Source organism: Podarcis filfolensis, assembly GCF_964270895.1.
Source record: "Podarcis filfolensis genome assembly, chromosome: 1".
NCBI lineage: Eukaryota > Metazoa > Chordata > Lepidosauria > Squamata > Lacertidae > Podarcis > Podarcis filfolensis.
The window spans coordinates 4,674,641-4,692,822 of NC_139604.1; the positions used below are offsets into that span (position 1 = coordinate 4,674,641).

Sequence of the window (18,182 nt, forward strand, 5' to 3'; positions counted from 1 at the left end):
AAAAATGTATAACTTGCTGTTGAAATGGAACACCCAAGATGAGTCAGTTAAATCTGCTATGATTAAATGGGCACAAGATGTTGGACATAACATTATGTTTGCTGACTGGGAACAGTTGTGGACCACAGGTATGAAATTTATGGCATGCAATGCCTTAAAAGAAAATATTATGAAAATGATATACAGGTGGTACATGACCCCAGTCAAGCTTGCAAAAATTTATCATTTGCCCGATAATAAATGTTGGAAATGTAAAGAAAATGAAGGTACATTTTTTCACCTTTGGTGGACGTGCCCTAGGATTAAGGCTTTCTGGGAAATGATTTATAATGAATTGAAAAAGGTATTTAAATATACCTTTGTGAAGAAACCAGAGGCCTTTCTCTTGGGCATGGTCGGCCAATTGGTGTTAAAAAAGGATAGAACTTTCTTTATGTATGCTACAACAGCAGCAAGAATACTCATCGCAAAGTATTGGAAGACGCAAGATTTACCCACTCTGGAAGAATGGCAGACGAAGTTGATTGACTTTATGGGATTGGCAGAAATGACTGGCAGAATCCGTGACCAGGGAGAAGAGTCGGCAGAAGAAGAATGGAAGAAATTCAAGGATTACTTACAAAAACACTGCAATATTAATGAATGTTGAGTGATGTTGGATTGAAATTAAGTGGTTTCTAGCTGTAATGGCACAAAAGAATATGAAAAAATGGTTCTTTTTTCTTTGTATATAAGTAAAAGTTTAAGCTACAATAATTTAAGAAGATGGATAGAAAATAAGAGGTTTTTTAGCTGTAATGCTATGAGATAAGGATTTGCTGGATAAACAATTTGAACTGGAATACAAGAAGGGGAGGCATGAGGAGGTCAGGGAAATATGTTATTGAAAAATAAGTTATGAACTTTATGTGTTTTTATTATTTTTTTCTTTTTAATTTTTTCTTTGTTTGTATAAAATGGAAAATTCGAATAAATATCTTAAAAAAAAAAAAGAAAATGGGCAGAACGGACTTAGGCTCTGCTGACGCATGTGAGGGTCTGGAACAGAAACCCCGCACAAAACAAGTGTTGCCTGTACTGTACAGTGACTTCATGTGAAAGGAAATTTGAAGAAAGAGGGAGATCTGGCAAAGTGAAAAATCTGATGGGTCTAATGCACAGAATCATAGAATTGTGGAGTTGGAAGATATCCTTAAGGGTCATCTAGTCCAACCCCTTGCAGTGCAGGAATCTTATGTCTAATACATGACCCTTGAGATTGAGAGTCTCATGCTCTTCCGACTGAGCTATCTCAATATCCAATTTCTGTTTGGGCTTTCCTTGAGACTTGCCTAGATTAAGGTACTTTTAAGTGATGGTTGCGAAATGCTTGGTTTGACACCCTCGTTTGATTTGATAGTATCAAGAACAGCCTCGCCCAACTGGATTTTTTCTTTTCTTTCAGTTGACCAAACCTCATATGAACCAGGTTAGTGCCTGAGTTTGTTTAGGTCACAGACAATGCAAACAGCTACAGAGTAACCTGAGCTTAACAGGAGCATGTTAGCAACGCACAGGGCTGGGCTTAGTGACTTTGTATGGGGAAAGCCAGCAACCACTGAGAAAATGCTGCTGTTGTTCAAGCAGAGCAATATCTTAGTAACCATACTGTGCACACTGCAAGAGACACTGTGTATTATGAAAGGATTCTCTTTTCCTTTCTAATTTGGGACTGAAATTATCACAGAAACTTTATGGAAAATTTCGACAAAGAGCCTGGAGGAAGAAAGAAGCAACACACATTAAAAAAGCAAACTGCTGTCCTTTGTGATTTGAAGAGCCTTTTGCCCTGAAATTTTGTCAGGATGACAGACTCGGAGGTGGCTGATCACATGACTCGACTCAAACTCAAACTCCTTGAGAAGGTAAGGTAATTTTTCTAAGGTCATATCTAGGTTATAACTTCCAACACTATTGTTTTTGCAAACTAGCACTAAATTGGTAGTGGGCAAAGCAAAAATATCCAAAGCGGGATTTTTAACTAGTTAACTCTTCTGCCCTGCATCCATCCATGCTGATCAGCAAAGTAGTTTACAAACTCAGCACCCTGACAGCTAATATGTGAAGTCCAGGCTACCCTTGTGTGTGTATCTGAAGAAGTGTGCAGGTCTCTTAAGGTGCTACTGGACAATTTTTTAATATATTTCAACCCTTATTCATGATGCATCAACTTCCCAACTTTCTAATATAAAAGTTGATACCTGCCTAGTTGAACATACTAACCTTCCTTGGTTATATTTAGACTTGCTTATGTTTTGAAATAGGCCTTGTCTTAGCTATTTTCCCTCCCACATTTCCTTCATTCTCAAAGCCTTTTCTATGTTAAACTTACTAAAACCATGTTCACTCACTCATCCTCCCAGACCTACCTAATTTCTGGCCTAACACAATCCCATAAGTTATTCAAGAATTCCCCTATATATGCCACAGAAAAGAGCCAGGGTAGTCTAGTGCTGAGCTTTCCAAACTGTGTGTCGCGACACGTTAGTGTGTAAGGGGTTAGTTTAACCTCTGGTTTGCTAGTGAAACTGAATCACTATGTTGTGAAATGATGCATGTCAAAATCCACCATGAAAAGTTGGGAAAGCTCTGGTCTAGTGGATGAAGTGCTGGAATAGGATAGGACCACAGAGATCCGGCTTCAAATCCCTGCGCAGCCATAAAGCTCAGTGGATGACCAAGTTGGGCCAGTCATTCTCTTTCCACCTCACCCACCTGAGAGGGTTGTGAGGATCAAGCAGGCAGGAGGAGAACCAGATATGCCATCTGGAGCTATTGGGAGGAAAAGTGAGATCTAAATGTATTTTTACAAACAAGGGTTGTTGTTTTTACAATCCAGCAGTATAAAAATTGTTTGAAATAATAGAAAATAAATTATCAATACATTTATAGCCCACTTTTTCTCTACAGAGCTCCCCCTCTCCATTTTATTATCACAACAACCCTGTGAAGTAGGTTAGGCAGTGACTGGCCCACAGTTCCCCGTTGGGGATTTGAACCTGGTCTCCGGGGTCGTACTCTAACCACTCTGATCAACTTAAATCCTAAGAAGGAATGCAAGCACACAGCAAAGAACTGTCTTAGGACATGAAAGAGCTACAGGAGAGGGGTTCTGGTTCTGGTAAAAACATTCTTTAAGTACTAAGTATGACTCAACAGGGGACGCGGGTGAGGCTGTGGTGTAAACCACTGAGCCTTGGCTTGCCAATCAGAAGGTTGGCAGTTCGAATCCCCATGATGGGGTGAGCTCCCGTTGTTCGGTCCCAGCTTCTGCCAACCTAGCAGTTCGAAAGCATGTCAAGTGCAAGTAGATAAATAGGTACTGCTCCGGCGGGAAGGTAAATGGCATTTCTGCGTGCTGCTCTTGGTTTTGCCAGAAGCGGCTTAGTCAAGCTGGCCACGTGACCTGGAAAAACTGCAGACAAACGTCGGCTCCCTCGGCCAGTAAAGCGAGATGAGCACCGCACCCCCAGAGTCAATCGCAACTGGACTTACCGGTAACTGTCAGGGGTCCTTTACCTTTACCTTTTTAGGACTCAACATAAACTAGTGCTAACAACTCCCACTTTCACAGCGCACAGATTGCACAAATCTTTGTAGGTTTTGTGATGTTCAATTACTTATTGACAGTCAAAGCTGAGGTTCTGAATTTTTTGTTAATCCTCATTCTGCTTTGATCCACAGAAACTAGAAAATGAACGTGAAAACACTGATGATTTGGAATCTTCCTTTTCTGCAGCAAGTAAGAAGTTAAAGCTCACTCATATCTCCATATGAATCAATTTGTAATGTTGGTTTGAGGGAAAATGCATTAAACAGGATTTCTCAACATTTACTATGGGATAGATGTGGATTGTGACAAACTTTCTCTGCATTCCACCCACTACAGATCTATGGACCAATAGGACTTCTGATGGTGAGGAAGACAATGAAAATCCACCCTATATTATCATTATTTATTAGATTATTTACCTTCACATGTGGTCCCAGGACATGTTAGAACAACTTTAAAATACAATACTAGAAAGAGTTAAAACATAAGAGAATAGAGTGGGTTCCAAAGCACACATCCTGGGTGTCAAAACTAGGGTTAAGAGGCATATGACAAAAAATGACACAATGAAGGTGCCAGACACCCCCTTGTGGGTAGAGAATTCCAGAACAGAGGTCCTTTCCCAGGCTGCTACTACCCAAATTTCTGAGGGTGATGGAAATCCCGGAAGGGTCTGTAGTGAAGGATATTTGTGGCCTGAATCATTTAGAGCTTTAAATACTAGCTGAGTGCCTTGAATTGGATCTAAAACCGAACCACCAACTAAATGCCTTCTTCCCCCTCCTTTATCTACCCCCCTTTCCTTTGTTTTGTAAATTACTGAAAAATTGTAAAACTAAAGGAGATGGCAGACTCTTTCCAACTGTTTTTGCAGGGAATTATGGCAGCCATGGCAATGCATTGCAAAGTGCACTGAGACGAAGAAAGGATCTTCTGCAGCAGCTCAGGGTATGTCTCAGGCAGGGGGTTGGACTAGATGACCCTCAGGGTCCCTTCCATCTGTACAATTCTACATTTCTATGATTCAGTACTATGAAGTTTCTTCCAACACATGAAGGCTGCAGTCCTAACAGTCCTACCTGAGAGTAAGAGTACCGTATTTTTCGCTCGATAACACGCACCTGACCATAACACGCACATCGTTTTTAGAGGAGGAAAACAAGGGAAAAAACATTCTGAATGAAACAGTGGATGTATCATTTTTGTGCTTCATGCTGTGGCCACAGACATGTGATCTGATGGTGAATTTGGGGTGACCCAATGCAAAAATCCTGAGAATCCCTGTGGATCCATGCTTTGTAACCACGTTTTTGCACCATTGCAGCCCCAGGCAACAGTGGGTGTGTGATTTGGGGGGGGGCAGGCTGTAGCCATGGACATGCTATGTGCTCTGATGGTGAATTTGGGGTGACCCAATGCAAAGATCCTGAGGATCCATGTTTTGTAACCACGTTTTTGCACCATTGCAGCCCCAGGCAACAGTGGGTGCGTGATTTGGGGGGGGGGCAGGCTGTAGCCATGGACATGCTATGTGATCTGATGGTGAATTTGGGGTGACCCAATGCAAAGATCCTGAGGATCCATGTGGATCCATGCTTTTTAACCACATTTTTGCACCATTGCAGCCCCAGGCAACAGTGCGTGTGTGATTTTTGGGGGGCAGGCTGTAGCCATGGACATGCTATGTGATCTGATGGTGAATTTGGGGTGACCCAATGCAAAGATCCTGAGGATCCATGTGGATCCATGCTTTTTAACCACATTTTAAGTGGGGAAGGAAGGAAAAATACAGAATGGACAAGGAGCACGAGAGGGGTGTGCAGAGAAGCAGCTGGCTAAGAATGCAGGAGAGGGGTATAACGGGAGGGAGGAAAGGAAGGCAAAAGTTTTCCCTCACCTACCCACCCAAGCCAGCCAGCTCTCTCTCTCTCTCTCTCTGCTTGCCTGGAGGGGAGGGGCTTTCCCTGCTCTTTGTTCCGTTTGAGCAAACACAGCAAGGAAACAGAGGAGGGTGGGCAGTAAGACCCTGAGGCAGAATGCAGGAAAGCAGCCACTTCCTCTTTTCAGGTTTCCCTTCTCCGAGACGCGCGATTTGATTTTTGCCTGATTTTTTTTGCCATTTGGCTCCAGGGACCACACATTCGCTCAATAACACGCACAGACATTTCCCCTTCCTTTTTAGGAGAAAAAATCTGCGTGTTATAGAGGGAAAAATACGGTAAGTGCTATTGAACTCAATAAGACTTACTTCTGAGGAGACACATATATATAAGGTCAGACTGTTAAACTCTTGGAAGTCTCTAAGGATGCTGTTATGAGTTTTCTTTGGAGGGAAAAATTCTTGGATCCAGCATGGAATAGCCAGACCAGCCTGGTAATAGCTGGCTAAAGATGGGTCCTTAAGGAAACAAAGGAGTAGCTCTGTGCCGGGGAGGGGAGAAGGGGGGGGCCTCCCTCCCAAACTGTCTGTTAGTTAGAAAGACAAAAGGCCAGAGTTGAGAGTATGCTGTTGAGTGAGCTAGGAGCTAGATGCAAAAAAGTTGCTGGCTGGAAAAGGCGGAGAGAAAGCCATAGCTGAATTCTGCTTGAATCCAAGGCTGTGGCTATGGGAGAAACAAGACCTTCTTGGGGTGTCAATGCTGTGAACCCATCCACCATAGGCTCAGGTTGTATATATGTGTAAGTAAAACAAAGACACCGCCGTCTCCACTGTGGCTCATTCCCAAAAGGAAACATGAACCCTGTGTGAGTGCCTGGAACCCCTGGAAGCTCGCACCACTTGGGAGGCAGGCAACATGTTACCCCGCAGTCTGGGCAAAGCACATAGCTGTACAGCAGTTCAACTTAACTAAAACTTATGTGGTTCAAGTTAGCTTCGTCTCCTTCTGCTACTGCCTGCCATGGATTGGCTAGATGTAGAGGAGTGGTGGGAGGAGTGGATGGGACCCCCAAGGGAAGAAGGCTCAGAGCCAGGGGACTGGTGGTGGGATGAGGGAGAAGACTGGGAGGAGGAGGTGTAAGCTGAAGAGGCAACAGGGTTTAGTGAGCAGGAAGAGGCTGTGGCAGAGAGCAGTCCAGAATCAGAGGCAGAGGAGGAGGCTGGGGGGCAAGAGGCAGAGACCAGGCAGGCTGCTAAAGAAGCCAGAGGTCTCCCTCTCCTGCAGTGACTAGTTTCCCTCCTCCCTGGTTTCCCATAACCCACAGAGGTATGAAGAGGACAGAGCAAAGACAGACAAGACCGAGAGGTTGCTTGGGAAGGATGCAGGGGAGGAGGAATCTTAGGGAGCTGTGGAAAGACGGGGATGTTCAGTCCTCACAACTGCCTCATTGGGGCAAGATCTACTGGCGAGAGTTACTGGGCTTACTGGACCTGAGCTATGTTGTTTCTTTGAATAAGTTAATTTTGCTTTTCACATTTGGCTTATGTTAAACCCATTGGACTTCTCATTCTTGATGGCATTCCGTGCATTGGGTGAAATCTCAGTGGTTTGTGTCTCCCAGTAGACACAAATATTGTTGGCCCACCATGCTGTCATTGCTCCTATCAAATCCAGAATCTCTCATACCAGCTTTAATGTTTAATGGAATTGGGAAGTGCAGTCACTGGTCTCCTATGTCATGAAAAATTTAAATATTTTTAGTAAATAGTTAAATCTTTCATTTCTCACTGATACACTTGGCACAACAAGGTTTGTGAATTAGAAAAAAAATGCAACTCATTTTCCCTCTTAAGGAAAGCATATATATTTGGTATTGTAGGAGCAAAATTTTCTGGAAGAATTGTCATTACCACGTGGCTTGCCAAGACTCCACAGGAAGCACTTCAGACCAGAACCAGAACATTTCTACCAAATTCCTCCTCCTCTTCCTCCTCTTCCTCCTCCTCCTCCACCTGAACAGCCAAGGATTATCCAGCAGACAGTGAGTGCCTAATTATAAAAAAGAACTATATAGTTTGGAACTGCAAATGATGGATGCATAGATGAATGATTTTTTCATTAACAGAAACCTGACGGTGGATAATCCTGTCTAAATTCCTGGCCCGAATTTCCTGGTGTTGATCATTCCTATTAACAGATGAAAGCTCCAGCGCTGTGCGTGTGAAAGCATACTTGCACAGGTGTACTAAGGGAGATTTTGCACATGAAAGGTTTAGATCAACTTTGTTTGATTCAAAACTAATATATAAATGTAAAACTTAGAATTGGCTTGGGAAATCTATGGCAGAGTATTTTAAAAAAAACTAACATAGTGTCAGGGACTGTGCTGAGGAGGAATGGCGGGAACCTCCCCCTCCCCCTGTTTCTGATCAGGATCCTGAATCTTCCCAGGAGCAGGAGGACAGTACAGTAGTACCTCGGGTTACCAGACATAGAAGAAACTGTAAAAAAACAATAATCCTTGATTAGTCCAATAATGAACTGAACACAAAATATGTATCAGTTTACAGTATTTGCTGCTTAGTGTATTGAGTACTGACAGGATTTAATCAAAGTCTAGGATTTTGGCTACACTTTGATCAGTTATTATTTTGTTTTTGCTTCCTTTCTTTTCCAAGTTGCCTCAGCAGCCAGCAACCATTATTCAGCAAATTCCTCAGCATCCACCACTCATTACCCAGATTCCACCTCCGCAGCCTTGCGCAGGCCCACGCTCTGGCAGTATTAAGGAAGGTGGGCAATCCCATACGCATTGAAAATGGGGAAACTTTTTCGGGGTGCATTGAAAACGGGGGGACTTTTTCTGGGTAGACGTAGGTTAAATGTGCAGAGAATTACAGCACATCTTACAACCCTGTGCATACTTAGGATTAAGATCCCCTGAATTAAGTGAGATTTACTTTCGAGTAAGAGGGACACAGGTGGCGCTGTGGGTTAAACCACAGAGCCTAGGACTTGCCGATCAGAAGGTCGGCAGTTCAAATCCCCGTGACGGGGTGAGCTCCCGTTGCTTGGTCCCTGCTCCTGCCAACCTAGCAGTTCGAAAGCACGTCAAATACGGTAGGTACTGCTCTGGCGGGAAGGTAAACAGCGTTTCCGTTCGCTGCTCTGCTTCGCCAGAAGCGGCTTAGTCATGCTGGCCACATGACCCGGAAGCTGTATGCCGGCTCCCTCGGCCAATAAAGCGAGATGAGCGCCACAACCCCAGAGTCGGCCACGACTGGACCTAATGAACAGGGGCCTCTTTACCTTTACTTTTGAGTAAAGGGGCATGGAAACAGGCTGTGAGGCCCTTTTCAGATTTGCCTAGCATTTTTTCCATCTCACATCATCCTTCCTGCATGCACAACATAGCATAGAGAGATGCCTGTGTGAACTAAGGTGTGCCTTGCTACAAACTGCAGCAAGCTGGCAGCCCACATAGAACCAAACTTATTTCTGAGTTTATTTCACTGCACCACATTTTCAGAGCGTTATAGTACAATGGAGATGTAAACTATTCTGAATGCTTCCATGCAAGGAGAGCAGAGAGTGAACCCTTGAAGTTTGTAGGAAAGTCAAATCATAGTAAGGGGAGAGCCAGGATCTCTTCCTGTCTTTCTTTGGGTATCCCTATGATGCAGGATGTGGGTTATGCTGTGGTCTAAACCACTGAGTCTCTTGGGCTTGCCAGTTGGGAGGTTGGCAGTTCGAATCCGTGTGATGGTGTGAGCTCCCATTGCTGTGTCCCAGTTTCTGCCAACATAGCAGTTCGAAAGCATACCAGGGCAAGTAGATAAATACCTGCTGTAGCGGGTAGGTAAATGGCATTGCCACGCACTCTGACTTCTGTCACAGGGTCCCATTGTGCCAGACGCAGTTTAGTCATGCAGGCCACATGACCTGGAAAGCTGTCTGTGGACAAATGCCAGCTCCCTTGGCCTGAAGCAAGACTAGCTCCGCACCCCATAGTCATCTTTGACTGGACTTAACCATCCAGGGGTCCTTTACCTTCTACCTTTTATCCCTAATGAGCAGAAAGACATTGATGGCTAGTCCCTTTCCTCCTCTGCCAATTACTCCATCTCCATTTTAGGGATGTACTTCTAGGGCCAAACCAGGCGTGACATAGCAGATACTTGAAGGAACTCCCAACTTTGAAAAAACCTTTATGCAGCTGGTGGGGCAGTCTAAATTTTATTGGACTAAAAGGGATGGGCTGCCTTCAGAATTATCCATCCTAGCTTCTTTCCTATGTATGGAAGTTGGGAAAATTGGATATTTGGGGTGTTTCCCACAAGGACAGAAAAGATCAGGAGATGCTTCATCGATTTTCAGCATCACATATAGATTGACACTTCAGTTACAAGATAATACAGTTAAAGCTCTTCGCATCTGTTTTCCTGCATAGAGAAGGACTGGTCTTGCCACCAGTGCTTTTTTCCTGGGGATACGCAAAGGTATACAGTACTGGCACCTTAAAGGTGTGGCACTTACTGTAATAACTTCATGGTGAGTACTGGCACCATTTTTCTTAAAAAGGAAAAGGAAAAAGCACTGCTTGCCACACATTTGCATATACAGTGGGTGCATTATTCCAACCTCTGGCAGACATGTTGTCTACAACTACACAGTATGTGCCATTTCACAGATAGAAGGAATTCTAGAGGCATCTTCATTTCTTCCTTCCTGATTGCACATAATCACTCCAAGTTACTTATATTGCTGATCTTTCATAGTTTAGAATACAAAGGAAACAGACAGGGCCGCTGCTTATTCAAAAGCTTCTGAGCTGAAAAGATGAAGGCTGCTTCTCCCTAGCATTCTGTTGTGATCTCTGTAGTAAGCAGAGTGTTGTCTCTTGATCCTGATCTTCATGTGTTCCTAGATATGGTGGAAATGATGCTAATGCAAAATGCACAGATGCATCAGATTATTATGCAGAACATGATGTTGAAATCTCTGCCACCACCTGCTTATTCACCAGCTGGTGGGCAAGGAGTTCCTGTGCTTCACCATGGACAACAGGTAAACTTGTTTTTAAAGGACACTAAATGTTAACTGATTGCCAAGGCGAGAGTTAGGAGAAGATCAGCAATAACTCACAAGGTGTCCTTGAAGTTAAATCTTTATTCAAAGAAACAAAATAGCTCAGGGCCAATGAGCACAGTAACTGGTGGGGGGGGGGATGACAAATAAAAAAGTGTACATTTGAAAAGAGAGCTTATGAGCTCCACAGAAGCTCTTCCTCCCCTCCATGCCATGCAGCATGTAATTGTTACTTAAATAATATTAAGAATCTGGAAAGTGTGCAGAGGAGGGTGACCAGGAGGACGAGGGTGTGGGAAACAAGCCTTATGAGGAACAGTTGAGGGAGTTGGGTTTGTTCAGCCTGGAAAAAGAGGAGACTGAGTCAAATTATTTGAAGCCAAGCCAATAGCACAACTTCTCTATGGTGCCTAGTTGGGTCCCTTTTCCAATTTTGCACCACTAGAACTTGTACAATCCAAATTACTAAGGTCAGTCCTTCATGTTCCAATATGTGTCTAATGCTACTCTAAGACTAGAGACAGGCTTCACAAAAGTGGAGGCTAGAGTGTGGGTGACCATATTCAATTATTGGTTTAAACTACCTTTCTTTCCCCGTGGCCTTGTCCCACTAACTATGAACGATGACTTTCAATCCATGTGGAAACAGGCAGTGGCAACTAAAATCTCATCCCTGGGCTTCTCTCCAGGTCTTCCACTTAACATGGGATATGATCAGGCTAAAGCACTCATTAAACAACATGTAGTAGACACAGAGCACCAATTGGATCTAGCCAGGACTCCAACTTTTATTGCCAAGGAATCCACCAGGTACTTTGCCCCCCCCATGGCATATCTAACTAAACTCAAAGTTCCTAAACACCGAAGGGCTTTTACCCTGTCTCTGTGTCATGCCCTCCCCTCTGCCGTTATACAGGAAGATTGACTACCCGGAGAGACAACGCCCCTGTGACTCGGGACAAATAGAAATGGTAGAGCATGTCCTTCTCCGGTGCCTGTACTACAGAGACACTCGTATTAGCCTGATTTCCCCACTACTTCATAAGCACCAGGGGCAATTCTATACCTCCCTGCTGCTCTCAGATATCAATCCTGCTACGACACACACTGTTGCTAGATTCTGCACAGCAGTGCTCAAAATTCGCCGGAGGAGGACCTGTGCCACAAACCAGATTTAATGAACATATCAGAGTGCTTTGTAAATTAATAGTTGAAGTCTTTTTATATATCAACCTTTTTCTGCTCTTCCACACCCACCCAATGCCTTCTTCTAGCTTCTTTTAAATTATTATAGACTTTTATATTCACCTTCTGTTTTAATACCTTTTAGCTTTCCAAAGCGCTTTTCAGATTTTAAATGACTGTATCCCACCCTTTTATGCTGGTTTACAACCGTCATAAAGATTTGTATTGAGGAGACTGAGAGGAGATAGGAAAACCATCTTCAAATATTTAAAGGACTGTCACATGCAAGACGGAGCAAGTTTGTTTTCTTTTGCTCTGGAGGCTAGGACTCAAAGCAATGGCTTCCAGTTCCAAGAAATGAGATTCTGACTAAATAACTTTCTGATAGTAAGAGCTGTTTGACAGTGGAACAGTCTCTCTTGGAAGGTAGTGGATTTTCCTTCCCTGGAGGTTTTGAAGCAGAGGGTGAATGGCCACCTGTCATGTATGATCTAGTTGAGATTCCTTCATTGCAGGGGGTTGGACTAGATGGTCCTTGGGTTTCCTTCCAACTCTACGATTGTATGAAATTTGGAAGGCATCATGATTTTGTTACCAAATCCAGACTAAAACCAGATTGAAATGGATCTAGATAATCCATCTCATTCAGAAACTCCTGGAGCTGAGATGCTAACGTTTAGCAGGGAGGGGACCACTGGCTGTGCCAAGGAGGTGCTTTGTGCCTCTTTGAGAGAGGCATGGACATATGGCACAAGCTCTGACCTGGCAGCACTGGCTGTCAATTGTTCATATCAGGAGTTGTCAACCTGGTCCCTCCCTCCCACTGGTGGGCGTTTCAGGATTCTAGCTAGGTGGTAGGGGGTTCTACGGCACAAGCTGAATCCTCCTTCCATCGAGCACTGGTGGGCAGTAAGGAAATTTTACCATCAAGAAAGATGCATTGGTGGGCGGTAGGTATAAAAAGGTTGAGTACCCCTGATTGAGTACTTACTGAATTGAAAGGGATGGTTTTGACCTTTAAAGCCTTATGCAACTCATGACTTGACACATAAAGGACCACCTTTACCCATGTGAACCTTCCCAGATCCTGAGATTGTTCTCTGAGACCCTTCTCTGCATGCCACCTCCAAGAAGAGATCCAGAAGTTTGTGATGAAAGGAGAGGCCTTTTATGTAGTATCCTCCCCATCTATGGAATGCTATTCCCAGGGAGACCCACCTTGCATCAACATTGTCATCATTTTGGTACTAGGCAAAGACTTTTGTTTTCCTGGGCATTTGGCCAAAGATTAGTAGAGCAGCCACGCTAATCTCTAAGGCAGGAGGGGAAAACATTTTTGGTTCTGCAGGCCAAATTCTTCTCAGATCCCAGCCTTGCAGGCCAAGTAAGCCCCTTACACAGTGCTTTAAATCACCTGGGCTTCAGACTGCTCATCGGTTTGGTAGCACTGAGTTTACTTTCTGTAGGCACTTGCTGTGTGAGCCAATTCTCCATGGGGAAACTCCAGGAGACTTTGGCTTTACTACCCATCAGCTGATAGGCAATAGAGCCGGATCCTGCTTTCCCTTCCAATGCAGAGTTGGGAGTGCACTTTAAGGCTCCCAGTTGTGCACTGGCAGCTTCATCCCTTCTTTCCCCACATCTAAGGTGTGGGGCAGGTGGGCGTGGTTTGGGGGAAACTGCCTCACAGGTCAAAGTTGAACCCCTGGCAGGCTAGGTTTGGCACACATGCTGGAGGTTCCCCATCCCTCCTCTAATGTGTTCGACTTGCTCTGCTCCCTTGCCAATCCGAGCATGGAAGAAAAGACAAGCAAGATGTGTTTTATTGAAACAGGCAGAAATTAGCTACTGTTTGGAAAACATTTCTTACTATGCAGAAGTGTTGATTTTACTAAGATCTTTGATCCAAAAAAATAAAACACATGAAAGAGGAATATACTGCATACCTTGCAACAAGAAAGGTTATAATTTTACCTCACATTACTTGCAGAGGAAAAAGGCCAGTGGTTTATTTAAATTGTTTGTGGGGCTAAAACATAGAGGGATCTTAAGCAAAAAAGCTACAAACTGGATCAGCTTCAGAATCTGAACCTTATTCTTGCCTGTCCCAACAGCTGGGTGAATGTGACACACTTTCCTTTCCTTAACTACCTGCAGCTCACTGCTCCGCTTCTAGTAAGAACAGAGAAGTCACGACCCCCAACAGTGCATCATCACCACTACACACCTCCAGGGATGCCAGCCATCCCATCTCAGCTTGGCTTTTCCATGGGCCCTTCTGTGATGCAACCTGGCCTTGGCACACCACTGGGAGGATTCCCATCTGATTTCCATCACCTGCCCATCCCAACATCTGCAGCGTATGTGTAAGTCAATATATGTAAGTCAACAGGCTGCTACTCTAGGAACATGGTTTCATCAGAAAGGCGCTGGTTTCTTACAGTATTCCCAATTCAGTTTTATTTCAATATTTTTACTGGCTGTAACAAAGGCACAAAGATAGAGCGGTACCTCGGTTTTCGAATGTAATCCATACCCGGAAGACCGTTCAAGATCTGAAACATTTGAAAACTGAACACTCAGTAGCTGACAGCTAGCTCTCAGGATCTTGCACTCAGCGGAAGCCGTGTGGTATGTTCGACTTCCAAGGTGTGTTCAAAAACCGAAGCACTTACTTCCGGGTTTACAGAGTTCAAAAACCAAAATGTTCATCAACAGGGACTTTCGAAAACTGAGGTACCACTGTACAATACCTAACATTATTTTGAGAACTAAGAAAGTAATCAATTCAGGCTACTTTGGCTCAATTGTCAAGGCAGGTACCAGGTCTCATATGAGCTCCCAGCCCTCTGCAAACTCATATATAGGATGCTGCAGTTTTAAGTGTCATATAAATGCCTTCTAAATGATAAAGCAAGGGTGCATGTATAAATTAATTCCTTGCAATGAATGCATATTTCTAATGGCTTGTTCTGTCTTCCAAGTGTACCTACCAATGGACTGCTTGGATTACCCCCGGGTTTGTAGACTTCTACAGTGCCTGACTAGCAAAGGTAACCAGAACACAGTCTTCCTGTGTTCATATTTGGTTCTTCTCTCCATGTGAAATTGGCCTCATAGTCCAGAAGCCCACGTCATAATAAGTCTTAAGATGATCAAAGTTATGGCGTTTCTAAAGCAGCCAGCCTTATGAGCAATGACTGGGGCATCTAGTGGGTGGCAAGCAGCCCACCCCTTTCTTGGGAAGATAATTAAATCAGAAGGTAAATGGGTGAAAGAAGCTTTATGTGTTCAGAGATAGTGTGCATAATTCAGAACTGTCCAATCTGACTGACATTGTTTGGGATCATCTTTCTGACCCCACCAGAAGGGGGTACTTGGCTGTTTCACTGACAGTAAATGGCTGGAACTGGCAGTTCTGGGTAGAGATCTCCTTCCTGCATATTAAACTATCTACTCTAAAGTCCCAGAGATGCTTTAGCTGCCCACATCCACACCTTAATCCCCACCAGCAATGGGGTCCAGTTCTGGGTACCACATCAGATGACAATTCAACTGACACATCACTCAATATGCTTTCACTTCACTTCTCACTTCACTATTAACTATTCCTGATCCAGTCTTTTAGCTTTTCAGAAATAAGGCCATTGTTTACATTTTTAATAAAGATTTCAGAGCTGACTGAAAACTCAACCGGCCTGTAATTTCCCACAGAGGTAAGCATCTTGCCTCAGGGTTATTCATGGGTGAATAACAGTGAATCAATGAAAGAGAAGTTAAAAATAATAAAACATTTCAGTAGCACTGTTGTAAAAATATGAAGGGAGGTTTGAGACCCCTTGTGGGTCTATTGCGGTTTGAAAGAGTGGGTTGATCGTAACCAAGCAAAGTGAAGCAAGGCAGCTTTAAGCTCTGATCTTTTATTCTTAGTTGCAACTGGGTCCTTACAGATGAGCAGCAAAGAACCCGGTCGAAAGATGAGCAGGGAGCCTTATAGCTTAGGTTTTTGGGCAGCATAAGGTGTCAGAGATTCATCATATTACACGTGAAATGAGATGCTGCAAAAGGTACATAGGTGCAAGGTAACGATGAAGCGTGCAAATACATTTACATTTGACAGGCATGACAATTAGGAAGAGGGTTTTCTCTGGAGTTGATAGCAGGATTCTAGAAATAACAATAGAATTGAAGACTGGTGTGAGTGACAGACAGCAGAGCCAGACCAGTCCGGTGGTGCTTTTTCTCAGAAACTCCACCAGAAGGCGGGAGCCTCTCTCCCATTGGATACCTAGACAGCAAGCCAGAGGGGAGGGGGTGGAGCCAGCACTTTTGGAGAGAAAATAAGAGGAGCTGTTTCTGGGGGAGATAAATCCTTCAGGGCTGAATTTGGGATGGGAGAAAGGGATTAGGAGAGGATTTGTCTGAGGGAGAACTGTTTCTGATCTGACTGGAACATCTGCTCTGAGGAGACTATCCATAGCCAGAGGAAGGAGCCTTGCCGCTTAGATAGGAGCCTGAGTTGAGGGTCTGGGGAAGATAGACAGGAGTTACCTGGAAGGTTGAGTCTGAGGCAGGAGAGGGAGAAGATGTGGTAATATGGACTCCCTGGGTCTCATTCCAGTCAGGAGGGGAGGGTTCTTCTAGAAAGAGAAGACTCCCAAGCCAGTCACAAGGGGTGAAGGGATCCCCTGGGTCTGTTATACTAATTCAAATACCTCAGGAGTGGGATTGTTAAGAAAGAGGGGAACTGAGGAAAAGTGCCCCTCACTTGTGAACCAAAGAATTAATCTGTGAAGGGAGTTGTGCTGTGCAAAAAGTATTTAACTATAACACCAGTCACAACTAATTAGCAGAAACTGAGTTAAGCCTTTCGCCACCTATTCTAGAAGCCAGTGACATCTTTATATTTAGTTTAAGTATTAAGTTAACTTCTACTTGAAAGAATGCATTTCCTGAACCAACTTTATTTCACAAACTCCTTTTTAATAAAACTTTTCTTGTTTGTTTAACCGACTCCTGCCTAAGACTCTAAACCCTACGTTTTCCCTCCCAAAAGACACCCCCACAAGATGAAATGTGGTAAAAGGTAGAAATTAATTTAAGGGGCTTACCATGAGGTGTGCATGCAATATTTAATTGGGGCAGTAAGCAGGGTGAGTCTGCTGCTTTATTAATTGGTGGTAAGTGGTGGATCTGCTACAACTGGCATTCAGATGTGTGGTGAGAACTATTTAGCAAGGAGTCTTTTCTTTACAGCATGAAATGAGATTAAGAGTGCGGTGAACCCCTTCTTGGAAGGCAAGCGGACAACAATCTTGTGACCTGAAATAAGGAAGGAATGCAGTAAATGAAGATTACATTGGGCAATGTTTGCTTAAGGGAAGAGTTGCATCCATTTACAGTTTGCTTCAATAAAGTTTTAGCATCCTTGATACATAGCTATTTGTTTCCTTCTCATAGTATGTTGTATTTATGGTTACACAATTGGTTACGTACATCCAAAGAATACAAACATTATACAAAGGTTTCATTATACATAGGTTTTAAACTAGTCTATATCTCCTTCATGGATCACTGCCTTGTCATGGCGAAGGGCCCGAATAACTTCCCCATAGTGGAGATGAGAAACCCCATTCAGTTTGCTAGTACTGTCAATAGGTTAACAAGGGAATTGCACTAATGAGGGAAACCTGTGGAGTCTGTGCTGCAAAGGAAAAGGGGAGTGTCTTTCCATGAACCTACAAACTTTGCTCCATGAACCCCAGGGTACATTTATCTACGTGTGCCCCCTACATGTGTCTTTTGAGGGGCATTTTCCCTTGTTGTCTGGGCAGGTTTACATCAGCACCCAGCAAGTAGTTAAGATCAAATGTTAATGGTGACAGTAGATATATCATATCATAACAAATGTCAGCTTATTCAAATATTCTATAAAACAACAACAGTATATCAGGGAAATCAGCCGAATGCCAGGGCAAGTGAGATCGCTTGGCAAAGAGAGCGGACCAGTGGACTAGGGCCAGGTGGATGCTTGGCCTGCATGTAGTGAACCCCGCCAGGATCTCTCATAATCACCCACTATCTGTAAAAGAGGACACAAATTTGCAGGACACAAAGTATGCAAATTTTATGCAAACTTGTGCCCTCTCAAATATTTTATGGGGGGGGGTCCCCTGAAGGGACCTCAGCCCCTAGGAGTTTGCTCCTATTGGGGGGTGGGGGTGGAGTCCAGGCTCCATACAGGAGAATCATACACCCACCAGTTCTTAGAAGCGCTTTTTGCCCTTATTTTTGAATTTGTGGAGCACAGGCAAAATCCAGTTCAGGGAAGGGAGAGAGTGAGAGAGCAGTGACTCAAGGGAACACCATACAGCCACCAGACCTTCTAAGGAGTGCCAAAAAGTCCAAATAAGACATGGATTAGTTCCAAGGATAGC

At 43.8% G+C, this 18,182-nt stretch overlaps 1 protein-coding gene across 7 annotated transcripts; it reads left to right on the forward strand.

Annotated features, from left to right (window-relative positions):
* The first annotated feature begins 1,221 nt into the window (after nt 1–1,221).
* On the forward strand, nt 1,222–17,177 carry LOC310742888 (uncharacterized protein C21orf58). 7 transcript variants are annotated; one of them, XR_014538748.1, is made up of 9 exons: nt 1,222–1,904; nt 3,724–3,781; nt 4,434–4,540; nt 7,352–7,513; nt 8,151–8,265; nt 10,400–10,539; nt 13,903–14,125; nt 14,730–14,798; nt 17,002–17,177. XR_014538748.1 is itself a non-coding variant. In XM_083572633.1 (9 exons), exons 1-8 carry the CDS (start codon nt 1,845–1,847, stop codon nt 14,770–14,772), a joined length of 894 nt encoding a protein of 297 aa, XP_083428759.1. In that variant the 5' UTR covers nt 1,223–1,844; the 3' UTR covers nt 14,773–14,798; nt 17,002–17,177. The 7 variants fall into 7 exon arrangements, 6 of the variants coding, with proteins under 6 accessions (XP_083428762.1, XP_083428759.1, XP_083428760.1 ...); XM_083572633.1 differs by having other exon boundaries at nt 1,223–1,904; nt 13,903–14,111; XM_083572634.1 differs by having other exon boundaries at nt 1,223–1,904; nt 4,467–4,540; nt 13,903–14,111.
* Nucleotides 17,178–18,182: the final 1,005 nt, after the last annotated feature.

Bases quoted from the DNA above. Each gene is read 5' to 3' on its own strand.
- LOC310742888 (XM_083572633.1), top strand. From the start codon at position 1,845: ATGACAGACTCGGAGGTGGCTGATCACATGACTCGACTCAAACTCAAA. The intron at 4,541-7,351 runs GTATGTCTCAGG...TTGGTATTGTAG, and splicing joins ATCTTCTGCAGCAGCTCAGG to GAGCAAAATTTTCTGGAAGA. The intron at 7,514-8,150 runs GTGAGTGCCTAA...TTCTTTTCCAAG, and splicing joins CAAGGATTATCCAGCAGACA to TTGCCTCAGCAGCCAGCAAC.